The following is a 16,327-nucleotide window of genomic DNA, read 5'->3' as shown; positions in this document are numbered from 1 at the left end:
GGTTGATTTTTTGTTAACAGTAACAAAGGATTAGAAGCTAACATCTGGGCACAGGGCCCGCCCAGCACACTGTCCTTGAGTGGTATCCTGCCTAACTCACCTAGAAATTAAAAAAAAATTTTTTTTAATGTTTATTTTTTAGAGAGAAAGAGAGGGAGAACACAAGTGGGGGAAGGATGGAGAGAGAGTGAGACACAATCCCAAGCAGGCTCCTGGCTCTGAGCCAGCAGCACAGAGCCCGAGGCAGGGCTCAAACCCACCAACCATGAGATCATGACCTGAGCTGAAGTCGGATGCTTATCTGAATGAGCCACCCAGGCACCCCAAAATGTTTTTTTCTATATGATTTGCTTTTATTTTTTATTTTGAGAGAGTGAGCTCGAGCGACCGAGGGACAGAGGAAGGGAGAGAGGGAAGGGGGGAGAGAGAGAGGGAGAGGGAGAGGGGGAGAGAGAGAGAGAGAGAGAGAGAGAGAGAGAGAGAGAGAGAGAGAATCTCAAGCAGGCTCCATGCTCAGCGAAGACCCATGACGCCGAGATCATGACCTGAGCCGAAATGAAGAGTCAGTCACTCAATCAACTGAACCACCCACGCACCTCTCACCTAGAAATGATCTAATATTTTAATAAAGGTTTCTATATTCCAGTTTTAAAGAGAGTTACCATCCCTTCGTTTCTGATTGCCCCCCCCCCCCATCATTCATATCTTAACAATAACGCAAATGCTACATGTCATCAAATTTCGGGGTTTTTTAAAAGTTTTTAAGCATATTAAATATATTTATTTTGACAGAGAGAGAGAATCCCAAGCAGGCTGCTTTGTTCAGCACAAAGTTCCACTCAGAACTCCCGTCTCATCGTTGGGGGATATTATGACCTGAGCCAAAATCAAGAGTGAGCCGCTTAAACAACCGAGTCACTAGGCTACCCCTAAATTTTAGTTTTGAATTCTCTTTTCTTTAAGATAATTGAAATCTGCATTGGTCTTGACCCACGTCCAGGCGCGCCTCGTTCCGGGACCGCTAAGTGCAAACCCCGGAACAGGAGAGCCGCCCTATCGCCTCGTTAGCCTCCACGGGAATGCAGCGACTCAGCCGACGCTAAGGCCAGGTGGGGGCGCCAACTGCGCGTGTGCAGCGCCTGGTCTCGGGGCTAGCAGGGGGTGGGGCCAAGGGCACCGCGGGACACCGTGATTGGTTGAGACCGTGGGAGGGCTGAAAGGAGACGCTGACGGGGAGCGCTGCCGCCTCTGATTGGCCGCCACAGCAGCTCGTTCTACCTGGCGGGACGCACGCGAAGGCCGCCAGCGCACTGACCCGTGATTGGCCTGGTCGGCCCCGCGCGGTGCGTGGCCGCCGTAGGGGAGGGAGGAGGTCGCTGCCCCGCAGCGACGGCCAAGCTGGCGGCGCGGCTCCCACGCTCCCGCTCGAACCCGCGGCTCGTCCGTGCCCGCGGCCACTCGCGGCTGGGTCGGTCCCGCACGTCGCTGTCGCTGACCCCGCCGCCCGTGCCGTCCCTGCCGCACCCGCCGCTGCCGGGCCTGCCGCCCGGCCTGAGCCCCACGCCGCCGCCGCCGCCGCCCTCGGCGCTCGCCCTGGCGGAGCTGCCGCCTCTGCCCGCGCTTCCGCTGCGGCCCGAGCCGCTGGCACCCTGGGGCCCCGGCGCCCACCTGGCGCTGCCGGAGCTGCCTCCCGAGGCCTGCGTGCCCGCGCCGCCCGCCGCCGCGCTCGCGCTGCAGGACCTGCCGCGCCTACCGGCGCCCGCGCCGCCGCCCGCGCACCTGCCGCTGCCGCCGCTGCCCGAGGCCGCCGTCGCCGCCACGCCCGGGCCTGTAGGCGCGCGCGGCCGCCCGCCCCTGGTCGCCGAGCCGCCCCCGCAACCGCTGCCGCCGCTGCCCGCGCGGCCTTCGCCCTCCAACCTGCTGGCGCCGCCCGCGCCCCGCGCCCCCTGGCTGCTGCCCGCCTTCCCTCCGCCGCTGCCGCCGCCGCCGCCGCGGACGCCGCCGCCGTACCTCTTCCTGTCGCCTCCCTGCTGATGGCCTGGCCCTTGCGAGGCCGTGGACCCCGAGGGGCTGCGGGCGGGTGAGTAGGCCGTCCTGCCTGGACACCGGGGCTGGGCGCCCTCACCGCCTTCGCATCTGGCAGGTTGAGAAAGCGCCGGTGAGAGTCTGGACTGGGGAAGCGCGAGGCAGTGTCAGAGGAGAGGCCCAGGTTTGGGGTGGAAGGGGCAAGTCTAAAAATAAATTCGGTTTAAGAATAGGGTCTTTATTCCGTTTTGTCCCACTGCCCTACAGCGAGCCTCTTGCCTGGTTATTTGAGAATGTAACTCATACCTTGTGCAGAGAAGTTGGCTGCTTATCTGGCGCGGTGGGGACAGGGGGCACACGGCGCTTGGCTTGAAATGAAAACAAGACTTCAGAATGTTCTGACTGGGTATGCAAGGTGTTTCATTTTCCCTTATAAAGTGAGGGGTTTGGATGTTATCACTAAGGTCCTGTTCCTTTGCGTGTGTATGGCTTCTGGGAAACTTGCTGCCTTGCAAGCCTTGAGTCCAACTTTCTGTTCTTGTTTTTAATGTTTATTTATTTTTGAGAGACAGAGCATGAGCAGGGGAGGAGCAGAGAGAGGGGGAAACAAAGAAGCCGAAGCAGGCTCCAGGCTCTGAGCTGTCAGCGCAGAGCCCGACGCGGGGCTCAAACTCACCAAACACGGGATCGTGACCTGAGCTGAAGTCTGACGCTTAACCCACTGAGCCACCCAGGTGCCCTTTGAGTCAGACTTTGGACTGAAAGAGATCCAAGGGTTGTGCAGGTCTGGATGCACCAGAATAGCAGCGGTGCTGATGGACAACCGATACTGGGCCCTGGAGCAGCAGCCTCACATGCAAGGCCTAGGTCATCCCCAGGGACGGGAAGCCTCCCAAGGTGAGTCATGAAAGGAAGCCCCTATTCTGTCCCCTTTTTACTTGCCCTCCCCTCCACCCCCCCCTGCCAGGTTCTCCCCAGGCTGTACAACTCAGAATAAAGTTCCCTTTGTTACTCAGGTGGCTTGGGCTCAGGTAACAGGCAGATGTCCTATCTCATTGGGCTCTTCTACAGCAACTCGAGCGTGGTATCGGGAAGCCAACTTGACCTTGGGCAACCTCTGAGAGCCTGGAACCCACTAGCAAAAAAGGCAGTATATGAATTGCTTGTGACTGCTTCAGCAAGCCGCCACTAATTGGATGGCTTAAAATAAGACGAATTTACCAGAAACCCCGAATCAGGGTTTTGCAGGGCTGTGCTCCTTCCTCCCAAGGCTCTAGGGGAGGACCCTTCCTTGCGTCTCCGAGCTCCTGGCGGCCCCTGGCGTTCCTTAGCTTGTGGCCACATCCCTCCAGCCTCAGCCTCCGTCTTCACATGGCCTTACCCTGTGTCTGTGTCTCACATCTTTCTCTTTTTCCTCTTTTGACACCTGTCATTGGATGTAGGCCCCATCCTGAATACAGAATGATCTCATCTTGAAGTTTTAAATTTATTTTAATTTAATTACAGCTGCAAAGGCCTTTTCTTTCCTTTCCTTTTGTCTTTTTCTTTTTTTCTTTTCTCTTGTTTATTTATTTAGAGAGAGAGAGAATCCCAAGCAGGCTCTGTGCAGTCAAGCACAGAGCATGACACAGGGCTCAATCTCAGGACTGTGAGATCAGATCATGACCAGAACCAAAATCAAGAGTTGGACACTTAACTGACTAAGCCACCCAGTCCCTTTTTCCAGTTAAGGCCAAATTCAGAGGTTCCAGGGCTTAAGACCTGGACATGTTGTGGGGGCCACCATGCATTCTATACCAGTAGTGTCCTGTCGCTGGGGGCTCTGGCCACCTTCAGAGCCGTCTTCCCAGCTTCCCTTATCACTCTATTTAAAACCCTATTTCTGGCTTGAACCTTGCTGTCCCTTGGAGTCCTTGGGCAGGAGCCAGAGTCACTGGTACCTTCATGACGACTCCCCTGCCCTTGTCTTGAATTCTTGCCGTGTTCCCATTCCTGCTGGTTTGCTCTCTTCACCCTCTTCACATCCTGGAGCTCTCTTCTCCTCTCCACTGAGAATCAGACCAAATGGGAGGGACAAGACCGAATGTCCACTCTTCGTAAGAACACAGCAGTGAGGTGAGGGGCAACCCCCTCGCCTCTAAGCTCCAGACGGATAAAGACTGCTATTTGAAGGCTGACGGTTACGACAGAAATAAAGTTAATTGCTACCCAATCCATGGCGTCTGACCAGGTTTACAAGGGAAACCGCCATGATGCTGTTAACGAAATACTCTAGTCCCAAGTCGGTACCTACAGTGGTCCCCAAGGTGTGTGGGGTGCTCGCTGGTGGGCAAATTCTTGTAGTGACCCTGGGGGCGGGCCAGGCAGGCGTCTCCCTTCGTTTTACAGCCGGGAGGCCCCCCGGAGATCACTGCAGTTGTGACTTGCCCATCGAGGTCTGCCCGGGCTCCGTTAAGCTGCCCACAGCAGGTGGTGAACAACTGGTGCCTTCTGTGGCGGGGACAGACACGGTGAAGGTGCCGCCCAGGGTGGACGGTGGCTCCCGGTGTGTAACCAGATCCAGGTGCGGTTCTCTGCGGAGACTTCCCGGTGCAGGGTTGACTGCGGGAGCGGGGAGAGGGAGGGGAGGCAGGGGAGGACCTCGGCAGGGTGTGGGTGGGGTGGTGCCTGCGGGTTGCTGTGCTGCCACCGGGAGGCCTGGCTCAGCCCCACCCCCTCCCCCCATCCCCCCCCCCCCTGCACTGTGCTCTGGGCCGGGGTCTGGACGCCTTCAGGCTTCCAGAAAACTTCATGTTTCTCATGAGTACATGTGGCCAAGTTCTCATTGCCCTCCCATTCCCCCACCTTGTTTCTGGGTCTGTAAAATGGAGGTAGTGACCCAGCAAGAAGAACGGATATGCGACCTCGGGCTTCATCTGCCCCTTTTTGGTTCAGCGGCCAGCGGATCTGGCCTTTCTCCTAACAAAGTCTGGGGCCTTGGGCACCTCCGAAGCAGAGGCTGATGCTGCCCTGGGGCCGCACAGCCCCCGTGCCCACCCCCATGCTCTCCTTGGCCCCATGATGGCCCTCTGACCTTTGGTTCCCGTCTTTGTCTTTGGGCCACATTTTCCTCCAAAAGCCTGGTGGAGGTGAGGATTGAAGGTAGCCCGCCCCCGCCCTTCCCCCCCAAGCCTGCCGTGTCTTCCGCCCACCTGAGCGGCCCGCCTGCCGCCCTCCGGAGAACAGATAGGGCCCAGTTCTACCACCCACCGAAGCAGCAAGTGGGGCAGGCCACACACCCCCGTGCCTCAGTTTCCCTCTACAGTCGTATATTGGGGCAGTTTTCCCTCCCCCACCTCTTTCCCCGGCGGAGGCAGTGGGGGTGGAGATTCCAGTGGATGTGATGAAGTGCCTTTGAGATGGTAACCGCGCCGAGGGAGTCCCCCCCCTCTCCATATCAATGACATTCCGGCCCCAGCTACAGTCCCCGCTGGGCCCCAACTTTAACCCTTTGGTTCTCGGATCCAACCAAGTCCGGGTGGACCTGGGGACCCAAGACCCGGCCTGAGTGAGGGCTGAGGGTGGGAAGCGCCTTCCGGGGTCTCCCCGGCATCGTCCTTGCTGCCCACCCCCGCTGCGGGCGGTTCCCCTGGCCACCTCCGGCGTCCTCTCGGCCCCTCCCTGCTCTCGGACAGATCGTCCCACCTTTAACCTCCCCGAAGGCCTTGGGGGGAGGTGCGTTGTCTTCTCAAAGGGGGGAAAGAGTAGACTTAGGTGGGAGGAAGCTGAAGCTTCCCCGGGCCCCCCACCACGGGTCTGGTTCCGATTGGTCTGGGGGTGTCTTCAGCCTCTGACCACTCACCTCCCGTGTGTGGGGGTCTTTGTGCTTGAGTGTTGACGTGTCGAGCCCAAGAAGAATTGGGATCTAAAACAATTAGGGTCCTCAGTGCCACCTCTGGGCGCGATGTGTGTGCAGCGCTCCCCCCTCCCCCCCGCACTGGCCCTGTGACAACATCAGGGGTTTAAAGCTGCCTGTGAAACTGGGGGGTCCTGGAGGCCGGGCCCAATTGCAGGCTCTCGGGCAAACCGGGCTGGGTGGGTCTCACTGTGCCGAGGCTGTCTCTGTGCCCAGGGACGGGAAAGACCCCTGGGCAGGCTGCCCAGGACGCAGGCGCTACGGGAGGGTTGCCGGGCCCCTCCGATACCTGGGCTTGCTGCTGCCTCCTGACGCCTGCTGGAACCTGTGTGGCCGGATTCCTTGGGCCCTGAATGCCTGCCTCTATTTGTCCTTCTCAGCCACCCCTCCCCTCCCCTTCTTACCAGTCACCCCTCCCCGCCCACCCTGTGAAATCTAGGGCCCCAGGGCTGGATTAGCTGGACAAACCCCACGATTCCCCAGGCCCATCACAGCCTGCAGGGGGCTCTGGCCACTTGCCCCCTCCCCGCCACACTGCCCACCATGTCCACCCGGCCACCAAGTCGGCCCCTCACAAGGGAGGAGCACCCCTCCCCGCCCTCCTCCAGCCAGCTGAAAAGCTGAACCTGTGGGGAGGCAAGGGTGTGGAGGAAACTCTAGCCACCAGCGTCTACCTTTCAGACCCACTCATCGGCCCACTTATCGGCGCTGGCCTCAGTCTCCATTTTATTAATGTTTATTTATTTTTGACAGAGGGAGAGACAGAGCATGAGTGGGGGAGGGGCAGAGAGAGGGGGAGACACAGAATCTGAAGCAGGCTCCAGGCTCTGAGCTGTCAGCACAGAGCCCGACCCTGGGCTTGAACCCACAAACCTCAAGGTCACGACCTGAGCCAAAGTCAGATGCTTAAGTGACTGAGCCACCCAGGCGCCCCTTTCAGTCTCTGTTTTAGAGGGAGGGGCTCTCAAGCTTTTTTTTCGTCACTGAGCCTTTTGCAGATCTGATGAAAGTATAAACTTCTAAAAAATGCTAAAACCCATCCCCAGAAGCAGTGCACCCGCTCGAAGTTAACGAAGTCTCACTGAACAGGTGAAGAGGCACCCAGTGCGTGCCACCCCCAGGTGTATGTGGGGGCCTCGCAGGCCTGCCCCCCCCCCCCCGTTGGCCCTGCTAGATCCGGCCTCGTCCCAGCACCCCCCTCCCGGCCTCCGCGGGCAGTCAACGGGTGCCTCCCCGTGGGGCAGACGGGCCAAGGCCCTCAGGAGGAGGTGTGGAGGTGAGAGGCCGTCCCAGGTGAGGGCCCAGCTCTGCCTTGGAGAGTCCTCCCAGCCCCCCAGGAAACGGTATGAAGGAAGGCTCCCCACCCCTGTTCCTCTTCCCTCAGTTCCTAGTAGCCGGGAAGAGGCTTGAGGGAGTTCATGACCACCCCCCCAAAACGAGGGGCTCATGTTTGTGGGTTCCATGAGGTTTCTCACAGGGGCCTTTGTCCTAAGGAGGTTAAGGACCTTGGCCTTCCATAATCTATCCCTAGTTGGGGGCAGGATTTGAGCTGTAGTCTGACTCCCAGGCTGCCCCCCACGAGAGGAGTCACAGGCACCGAGAAGGTCTTCAGGACAGGTCGTTGTTCCTGGAGACGGTGAGCAGGCTTCGTCCCCTCGCCCTCCTCCGTGGTGTCTCTGACAGAGTGATCGCTTGCTCCTCACAGGAAAGAGTGGGTCCTGGGGCTTCACCCCCATCCTGGGCTCCTGTCTCCACTACTCATCCCCCTTCACCCCACAGACCCCTGCACGCCCCTCCCCGACTTCCACAACAGCGCCTTCATCCTTTGCCACTAGAGACCTTCACCAGCTCGGCTGAGCCCTCAGTTTCAGCGTGGGGGGTGGGAAGGGCACACCTGAGCTGAGGTTGAAGTGGGGGGGGGGTTTCTAGGCCGTTGCCTGGGCGATGCCACCTGAGCTGGGCGCCGGCACCTGTTGCCGGGGGAACAGTGCGGGCGGGGCCCCTCCCTTGGGAGCAGCCAGGGCCACTGGGCTGAGACTGGAGACGGATCGGATTCCTGAGAGTCCCCGGCGGGCAGGGGGACAGGGGCGGGGGTGTGCGATACGGGGGGATCTGGGCGTGTTTGCAACGTAGAGTGAAACGGGGTCGCAGGGAGCAAAGACGACAAGAAGGGGTGGCTGGGGGAGGAGTAGGAGGCGGCTCAGGAAGGCCGCCGAGCCTCCGCTTCTCAGTGCAGAGCCTGTTACTTTTATGACCCCCCCCCGCCAATCCTTACTCCCCAGCTGGTCCTCAGTCTCCCCTTTCCTTTGTCCCTGTGTTCCCACCGGCCCGGATGTTCTTTCCTCCCCCGCTCCCGGTCTCCGTCCCGCCTCCCAGGCTCCCCACCCCACCCCCGCCACCTACTCCCTGTAGCTCAGGCTTCACCGCTCTCAGCTTTGCTGCCCCTCCCCTGCCTCGGCCTCAAAACCCCGCCTGCGTCTGGGAGCCGGCCCGAGTCCCCAGGTGACACCCACAGCGGGTGTGCTGCTCGGCGTGAACCTGTGCCTGCCGGAGGGACAAGGCTCTCTTCAGCCCGAAGGTGGGTCGGGAGGGTCTGTGCAAGCCGGGTCAGACGGGCGGCAGCTGGGACGCCGGGACGTGAGTGCCTGCAGGGTGGCAGGAGCAGCGTCCGCCGGGCATCTGATGGGCAACGGGCCCCTCGAAGGGACACCGCTACTCCGCTGAGCGGGACTGTGAGACTGTGAGATTGACTTGTGCGTGTGAGGGTCAGAGAGGTGCTTTGCAAGAGGCCCACAGATGTGAGGACGGTCCTGGCCGAGGACACAGACTTCCCCACGTTCTGGGCACCGAGACCCCCACCCGGCAGCACCTGACGTACCCCAGTGAGTCAAGCGGGCCGTCTAGGGTTAAGAAGACCTGAGGGGACAGATGGCGTCAGCCGGCCTGGAACTCCTGGGCATGACCCTGGCCGTGCTGGGCTGGCTGGGCACCCTGGTGTCCTGTGCCCTGCCCCTGTGGAAGGTGACCGCCTTCATCGGCAACAGCATCGTGGTGGCCCAGGTGGTGTGGGAGGGGCTGTGGATGTCCTGCGTGGTGCAGAGCACGGGCCAGATGCAGTGCAAGGTGTATGACTCCCTGCTGGCGCTGCCCCAGGACCTGCAGGCCGCCCGCGCCCTCTGCGTCATCGCCCTCCTGTTGGCTCTGCTCGGGCTGCTGGTGGCCATCACGGGGGCCCAGTGCACCACCTGCGTGGAGGACGAAGGTGCCAAGGCCCGCATCGTGCTCACCGCAGGGGTCCTCCTCCTCCTCTCGGGCATCCTGGTGCTCATCCCGGTCTGCTGGACCGCGCACGCCATCATCCAGGACTTCTACAACCCCCTGGTGGCCGAGGCCCTCAAGCGGGAGCTGGGGGCCTCCCTCTACGTGGGCTGGGCCGCCGCCGCTCTGCTCATGCTGGGTGGGGGGCTCCTCTGCTGCACGTGCCCCCCACCCCAGATCGACCGGCCCCGAGGACCCAGGCTGGGCTACTCCATCCCCTCCCGCTCAGGTGCGTCCGGGCTGGACAAGAGGGACTACGTATGAGGCGGAGAGCCTCCCCGGAAGCCCGCCGCTCAGAGCCCCGACCTTGTGCCGGATGCCCTGTGGCAACCCTTGCCCCCCGACGTCAACCCCTTCCCTTGGCGAAACCCGCTCTCCAGAAGCTCCAGTCAGGTCTGGCTCCAGAGGTGTGGCCAGCTGGCCCGGAAGAGTCCAGACCCTTTTCTGCGGGGGCGGGGGGGGCCCAGGCGTTCTTGTTTCCTCCACCCAGGCAGAGCGACGCTGGCCTGCCCCCACCTCCCACCACGATCTGCCTTCTTCTGGTCCAGGACTCCGGCTGGCACTCCTCTTCCTGAGGCCACCCTGCCCCCAGGAGCCTGCCCCTCACCTGAAGGGCAGCAGCTCCTTGGTTCCAAAATGAGGAGGGGATCCCTGCCCTGGAGCGGGTCCCCTCCAGCTGGCCCCCACCTGCACCCAGAAGTTCAGGCCCGGAGGCCCAGCCCCTCACCCCACCCTCTACTCCCCCCTGCCAGTAGGGAATAAACAGCATTTGTACCTTGGATTCTTCTGATCTGTGGTCAGGCAGGGAAGACCGGGTGGCCTTCCTGGGACTGTCAGTCCAAGGCCCGCTCCAGGACGTGTCCCGTGGGTACCTTCGCTCACCACGCGAGGTGTGAGGGTGAGAAAGATGAGCCACTTGCACCCACCTTCTCCCCCTGCCGGGCTGGCTCTCAACAGCCCCCCAGCAACACCCAAGGCAAGCGACAAAATAAGACCAGCTTTATTTAACAAAAACTGTGGGGGGCAGGGGGGGCGTGACAGAAGCGTGCAGGGGCTGAAGGTGAGCCAGAGGGGGGCGGGGGAGGTGGTCTAGGGCACAGCTGGGGCAGGACTCAGGGTAGAGGAGCCAGAGGTCGGAACACTTGGAGGTGGGTGGTTCTTTGGTAACTTAAACCGCCCGCTCTTCTAAGGGCGGGCTACCTGAGGCTCAGGAGCCCCGGGGGGTTCAGAGGACCCACCACAAAGGAGGGACTCTTGGGGACAGGCTGCAAGCATCTGAACAGCAGGCAGCCTTCACGCTGGCCCGCGGCTGCGGGTTGGCCTCCGAGATGGGGATGTCCGGGGTGGAGAAAGATCCAGAAACTGTGAAGCATCACCTCCTTGGCTCCATCATCCAAAGGTGAGACGCACCAGCAGCAGAGCCCAAGAGAGATGCTGAGTTTCTTGGTCGGGTTACCAACTGAGTTTTAAAAATACCACTCCCCCCGCTCCTCCCCCCCAAAAAAGATAAAAAACCACCCAAAGCTGTCTGGATCACCATCTCCACGTCTCCGGCTCAGGAAGTTAGACTCCGCTGTCAAGGGAGTCCCCCGCTCCCCTACCGGAATTAGACATAATTCTTAGCGGGGTATTCGGAGGGACCCTGAGAGGTGCCATGTGCGGCAGAGGCGGAGTATCGGGCCATGTAATGGTTTGAGCCCCGGGCCCCCCCCGAGGGGCATGTGCAGCACAGCAGCCCCCCCCCCAGCAATAAAAGACCAGAGGCTGCCCAGCCCAGGTAGAGGGAGGCCCCCAGCTCCCGCTTTTGGGCCTCGGCCACCAAAGGGTTGTAGAAGTCCCGGATGATGGTGTGGGCGGTCCAGCAGACAGGGATAAGGGTCAGGACACCCGAGATGACAAAGATGATCCCAGAGACAAGCACCAGACGGGCCTTGGAGTCCTTGTCCTCCACGCAGGTGGTACACTTGGCTCCCGCGAGGTAGACCAGCAGCCCGAGCAGAGCCAACAGGAGGGCGACGACGCAGAGGGCGCGGGCGGCCTGCAGGTCCTGGGGCAGCGCCAGCAGGGAGTCATACACCTTGCACTGCATCTGGCCCGTGCTCTGCACCACGCAGGACATCCACAGCCCCTCCCACACCACCTGGGCCACCACGATGCTGTTGCCGATGAAGGCGGTCACCTTCCACAGGGGCAGGGCACAGGACACCAGGGCGTTCACCCAGCCGAGCAGCGTCAGGATGATTCCCAGGATTTGCAGGCCAGCGGAAGCCATGGCGAGGTTGAGGCTGAGAGGAGCTACGTTGGGGGACGCAAGGAGACTGCTGTTAAGACAGGCAGGTCCAGACCCTTTGTTCCCGTGCTAACTCTTCATGCCACATGCCGTGGCCCCCGGGAACACGAACCCTGGGAATCAGTACACCAGGGGCCAAGCACACTCTCTGAGCCTCATTTTCTCGTGGCCAAAACGAACACTTAACGCTTTAGCATCAGTTCCCCCCACCCCCGCCCCCCCACCTCCCACCGGCTTTGGGATTGCCGTTGACTTACAAGAGCGAAAAAGTAAGCAACCCAGTCCTGGCTGTCTCAAGGGCACATGAGACACAAAGCCCACACCAATGCTAGTCCGTGGCCCCAGCCACTTTTCCTAATTTTATCAGACAGCAATTTCCAGGCGTTTCCTTAGGGCACACAGATGGTGGGTTGGTGCTAGCCATGAGTTTCAGGCTCAAAACCTGTCAGTTTCAACATCACCATTAAAGATCCAAGCTGCCTCCCAACCAGCCAGTAGCAGTGTACAAACTCCTCACCCCAGGCCGGTTCCATCCCCCCAAGCAGGTGGTCATGTTTGTGTCTCAGGTGACCCACCCTTCCCGGCCTTGCCTGGCCCAGTTGGCCCAGTCCAGCCTCAGTCAAACCCCAGAGGGGCAGGAGCAGTGAAAACCACAAATACCACCCTCTCACCCAAAAGCGCTTCTTCCCCAGGGCCACCGGCGGCGCCCTGGGCCCGGCTCTTCCGCCCTCCCCTAGGGGTTCCCTGAGCATACCTCCAAGGTGGGGGACATTCTGTTGTGCGTTCTTGCCCCAAATGCCATCCTCTAAGGACTCAACTTCCCTAAGACGACCTGAAACCCTTGGATTCCTCCCAGTGAACCAGCTCCTCCGCCGCAGCCCTGGCCCCTCCTCGCATCCCACTTGGTGTTGTGGCTGGCTGGGGCATCAGTTCTGTTCAGGGTCCTGTTCTGGCTCTCCGTTACCCAAAGTTGCCGCGCACGGTTTGGAGTTGAACTGAGGACCGGCCCCAGCAGTGTGGCCCAAGGACAGACAGACCGTCCACTCCTCATTTGCATCGCCCACGCCCAGCCATACCTGGCCGCGCTCTTCCCAAACCCGCTGTCAGTCCTCCAGGCCTCTGGCCCGGTTAGCGCAGGGGCCACGCCGGCCCAGGCACCCGGCATCTCTCCCCTCCGAGACCCTACCTCTGCCCTCGACCCCTTCTCTTTCCGCACACTGCGGACTCGGCTTGGTCCGAGGGCGCCCACTCCCGCTCTCGACCCCTAGTTCCCTCCTGAGTCCTGCCCGAGGAAGGGTCGCCAGGTCCCAGCCCGGGAGGCGCTCTGCGGGGAGGGTTTAATGGCGGCGGGAGCAGCAGGGTCGGTTCCGGTAGGTGAGGGGGAGGGGAGCCCCGCCCCAGGGAGCAGAGCAGGTGGGGGAGGGGCGCCCGGGTTTCGGTGCCTTTGTCCCGGGGGAGGGGGAGGGGCGTTTAACCCTTCCGCGGCTGCAGAGGGACCTGATCTCTGCGGCTTCGGTGCAGATCCCCGGCCAGGAGCTGTGCCCCGGTGGCCGCAGCCAGATCAGCCCAGGTTCTCTACACGCACCCCCACCCACGCCGTCTGCACCCCACTCCTCGAGGAGTCTGCCTCTTCCCCTCCAACGCGCGCACTTTCCCCCAGGTTCACCTGCGAAGAAGTCCACTGGGATTCGTAGGAATCGCCGAGTGTGCGGATGGGGGCGGAGGCGGGGGTCTTAAAGAGGCAGTGACGTCACCGGACCACCGCCCCGGGGAGGGGCAGAGACCCCATTCCGGACCTCCGCGGGCGCGCGAATCCCAGCTTCGTCAGTTGGGGTCGCTCGAGCCGGGGGCCGCTGCGCCCGCATCTGGCCCGGGGTGCGGGGACCTCAGCTGGCGAACGTCGGACCCGCAGCGGGTCGGGGCACAGGGCGTGGAGCCAAACGGAGCGTGGCTCTTGGCTCCGCTACTTACTAGCGCTGTGACCTCGGCAACTCACCTAACCTTCCCAAGCTCCAGTTTCCTACTCGGCCAAAAGGAGGCAAGAAGCCCACGTTTTATCGTGTAACTATGTCCTAAGGTAGAAACTAAAGACATATTATTATCATTATTTTGTTGTTGTTATTGTTCTGTTGTTATTATACCCTGGGGACCTTAGGAAAGCCGCAGGTGTCTCTGCGGTGGGCTGTTCCGTGTCCGATTCCGCCAGCACACGTCTCCGGGACTCCAGCTTCCAGAGGGCAGGGCCAGGGCTGCGTCCCTGCGGGGGTCCCAGCCGCTCGCGCCAGGAGGCGGTGTTTGTCGAGCGAATGACTGACCTCAGCGGGCCGGGCGGGGCGGGGCGTCCAGGAGCCGACCGCGCGGGGCGGGCCGAGCCGAGGGGACCGCCCCGGAAGGCGGGGGTGGAGGCGGAGTGGCTGCTGTCCGCCCCGGCCCGCGCGCGGCGGGCACACACGGCCGCGGCCGCCGGACCCGCACCATGGTTTCCGGCCCGCTGCGTCCGCTGCCGCGGCTCCTCGCGCTGGGGCTCGGGCTGGCCCTGCTGGGCGCCGTGGCCGGGGAGCGAGTGCCAGGTACGCCGGGCGCGGGGCCCGGGCTGCGCGGGAGGCCGGGGGGAGCCTCCCGCCGGGGATCGCGGAGCCGGCACCCGGGACCCAGAGAACGGGGCCGATCTGGGCGGTACTAGGCGGACGTGGGGATCCCGGTCAGGTGGTCTCCGGACACCGGGCTTCTGGCCAGGAGAGGTTCATCCCGCTCCGAACTTCATCCTCAGGCCAGGCCTCAGTTCCCCCCCCCCCCCGTTCAACTGGGGGGGGGGGGAGGCGGTGAGGTGGGGTGGGGTGCTTCTGTCCTAAAAAGTCCAGACTCAGAAGTGGAGGGAGAAAGAAAGTTTGAGGGCGGGTTGTCTGGTTCGGTGGGAAGGCACGCCCCCAGCCTGTTCAATACGTGTTCTGTCTAGCCCCAGTGACCGAAGAGTCGGGGTGGGGGGATGGTGGTGCCGAGGGCACGGGGGTCTGTACCCCCTATACCATGTGGGGTACCTCCTTCCATCCGGTGACTTCAGTGCCCAGCTATGTGGGGGGAGGGACGGGGTTCGGCCCCGTGCCCAGGAGTGAGTCACCCGCCGGCTGCGGGGGGGTTGTGTGGGGGGACCTGACCCCCCCCACAAGCGTCCCGCGCTATGCCCCCCTTTCCCCCGCGCTGCCGAGTCCCGGTCGGGTCGTGCGGTCACCTGTGAGGAATGCGAGGGGAGGGCGCCGGTGACTCACGTTATTCGAGCCGACAGACCCTGACCTCAGCCCCCAGAATAGCCGTGCCCCGCCCCAGCCTGACCCGCGGCCCCCTCCCCAGGCACCACCCCCTGCTCTCGCGGCAGCTCCTGGAGCGCGGACCTCGACAAGTGCATGGACTGCGCGTCGTGCCCGGCGCGACCGCACAGCGACTTCTGCCTGGGCTGTGAGTGGGGGCGGGGCCCGGAGGCGAGCGGACCCCAGACTGGGAGAGAGGATTGCCCGGGCGGAGAGGGGTGCAGTGCTTCAGATCTGAGGAATTAATCGGGAAGCGGGGGTGGGTGGGAGGTGGGTGGGAAAATGGTGGGTTCAGGGCAGGGGCCAAGGTGGGGTAAAGGCTTGGGGCTCGGACCTAGGGGGCGGGGCTAGTACCGAGAGGGGCGAGGTCTGACTTGGAGTTCCGCCCCCAGGCGCTGCTTCCCCTCCAGCCTCCTTCCCACTACTGTGGCCCATCTTGGGGGGCGCTCTGAGCCTAGCCCTCGTGCTGGGACTGCTTTCTGGCTTCTTGGTCTGGAGACGGTGCCGCAGGAGAGAGAAGTTTACTAGTAAGTGTGCCAGGCCCACCCGCACACTCCCCATCACTCCTCGACGTCTCCCCTGCCCTTGACCACCCCTCTTCTTGTTTTGCAGCCCCCATTGAGGAGACCGGCGGGGAGGGCTGTCCTGGCGTGGCACTGATCCAGTGACAGTGAGAGCCCCTGCCAAGCAGGAGGCCCCACCCACTCATCATCCATCCATCCATCCATCCATTCATTCATTCATTCATTCTGGAGCCAGCCCCTCACCCGACACACAGCCAGAGCCAGACTCTTCCAACCGCAGGGGTGTGGAGGGATGGGGCACTGGTGAATCACCTCCCCGAGGCCTGGGCCCAGGCTTCCGAGGAGGCTTCCAAGGTGTCTGACTGCCCTGGCTCTGGCTCCAGGACAGGAAAGGAGACCCATGCTGGGTCACACCAGACAGCTGACACTGAGGAACCGCAGCATTTGCACAAAGGGTCCCTCCCTCCACCCCCAGGGCCTGAGGGCCAGGCTGACCCGAGGGCCAGACACCACGAGGCCCCACCAACTCAGATGTACTGATATTCCACCACAGGGTCTCTGCCTGGGGGGTCAGGGACCTGTTGCTAACACTAGGGGGCTGGCCCTCTAGGGGGGCTGGCCCTAAGACACTGTCCCCCCCCACCCCCAAAGAGGGGGGGAGTATTTATTTTGGGGAGAGCGTTTGGAGGGGAGGGAGAATTTATTAATAAAAGAATCTATAACTTTAAATGGTTTGGAGAGTGGCACGATCCCCAGCCCGACTTCCCAGAGCTGGAGGGAGGAGTGAGTCAGCCGCGGGGGCGGGGGTGAGGCTCTGACTCACACATTCTCAATGCCTGAGCCCAGCCTGCCAGGACCTGGCCTGGCCCTGACCGTTTTCCAGGGAAGATTTTTGAGAAACCCTGAGCATCCAGCACCCCAGTCTTCCCACCTTCCTTCCCAAAGGCCCCAGGGTTCCAGACTGACGCCT

General features: G+C 62.0%; 3 protein-coding genes and 1 long non-coding RNA gene across 5 annotated transcripts; 3 read left to right on the top strand and 1 right to left on the bottom strand.

Annotated features, from left to right (window-relative positions):
- Positions 1-1,935: 1,935 nt before the first annotated feature.
- LOC122471780 lies at positions 1,936-2,479 on the top strand. Its single transcript, XR_006294276.1, has 2 exons — positions 1,936-2,080; positions 2,293-2,479. It is a non-coding gene; the product is annotated as an uncharacterized LOC122471780 (long non-coding RNA).
- Positions 2,480-7,820: 5,341 nt separating this feature from the next.
- On the top strand, positions 7,821-10,017 carry CLDN9 (claudin 9). The gene has a single exon (XM_043560776.1). The coding sequence runs from the start codon at positions 8,849-8,851 to the stop codon at positions 9,500-9,502; it is 654 nt and encodes a 217-aa protein (XP_043416711.1). The 5' UTR covers positions 7,821-8,848; the 3' UTR covers positions 9,503-10,017.
- A 203-nt stretch (positions 10,018-10,220) lies between these two features.
- Positions 10,221-13,862, bottom strand: CLDN6 (claudin 6). Of its 2 annotated transcripts, XM_043560775.1 has the most exons (3): positions 13,195-13,862; positions 11,379-11,533; positions 10,221-11,285 (listed from the first exon to the last, which is right to left on the bottom strand). In XM_043560775.1, exons 2-3 carry the CDS (start codon positions 11,508-11,510, stop codon positions 10,845-10,847), a joined length of 573 nt encoding a protein of 190 aa, XP_043416710.1. In that variant the 5' UTR covers positions 11,511-11,533; positions 13,195-13,862; the 3' UTR covers positions 10,221-10,844. The 2 variants fall into 2 exon arrangements, with proteins under 2 accessions (XP_043416710.1, XP_043416709.1); XM_043560774.1 differs by having other exon boundaries at positions 10,221-11,533.
- Positions 13,863-13,940: 78 nt separating this feature from the next.
- TNFRSF12A (TNF receptor superfamily member 12A) lies at positions 13,941-16,086 on the top strand. Its single transcript, XM_043560780.1, has 4 exons — positions 13,941-14,098; positions 14,877-14,981; positions 15,226-15,360; positions 15,446-16,086. The coding sequence occupies exons 1-4, from the start codon at positions 14,005-14,007 to the stop codon at positions 15,499-15,501; spliced, it is 390 nt and encodes a 129-aa protein (XP_043416715.1). The 5' UTR covers positions 13,941-14,004; the 3' UTR covers positions 15,502-16,086.
- The last annotated feature ends 241 nt before the right edge of the window (positions 16,087-16,327 follow it).

This window comes from Prionailurus bengalensis, chromosome E3 (genome assembly GCF_016509475.1).
Source record: "Prionailurus bengalensis isolate Pbe53 chromosome E3, Fcat_Pben_1.1_paternal_pri, whole genome shotgun sequence".
Lineage (NCBI taxonomy): Eukaryota > Metazoa > Chordata > Mammalia > Carnivora > Felidae > Prionailurus > Prionailurus bengalensis.
The sequence above is the reverse complement of the archived record's forward strand: the minus strand, read 5'-3'. Positions and strand labels throughout refer to the sequence as shown.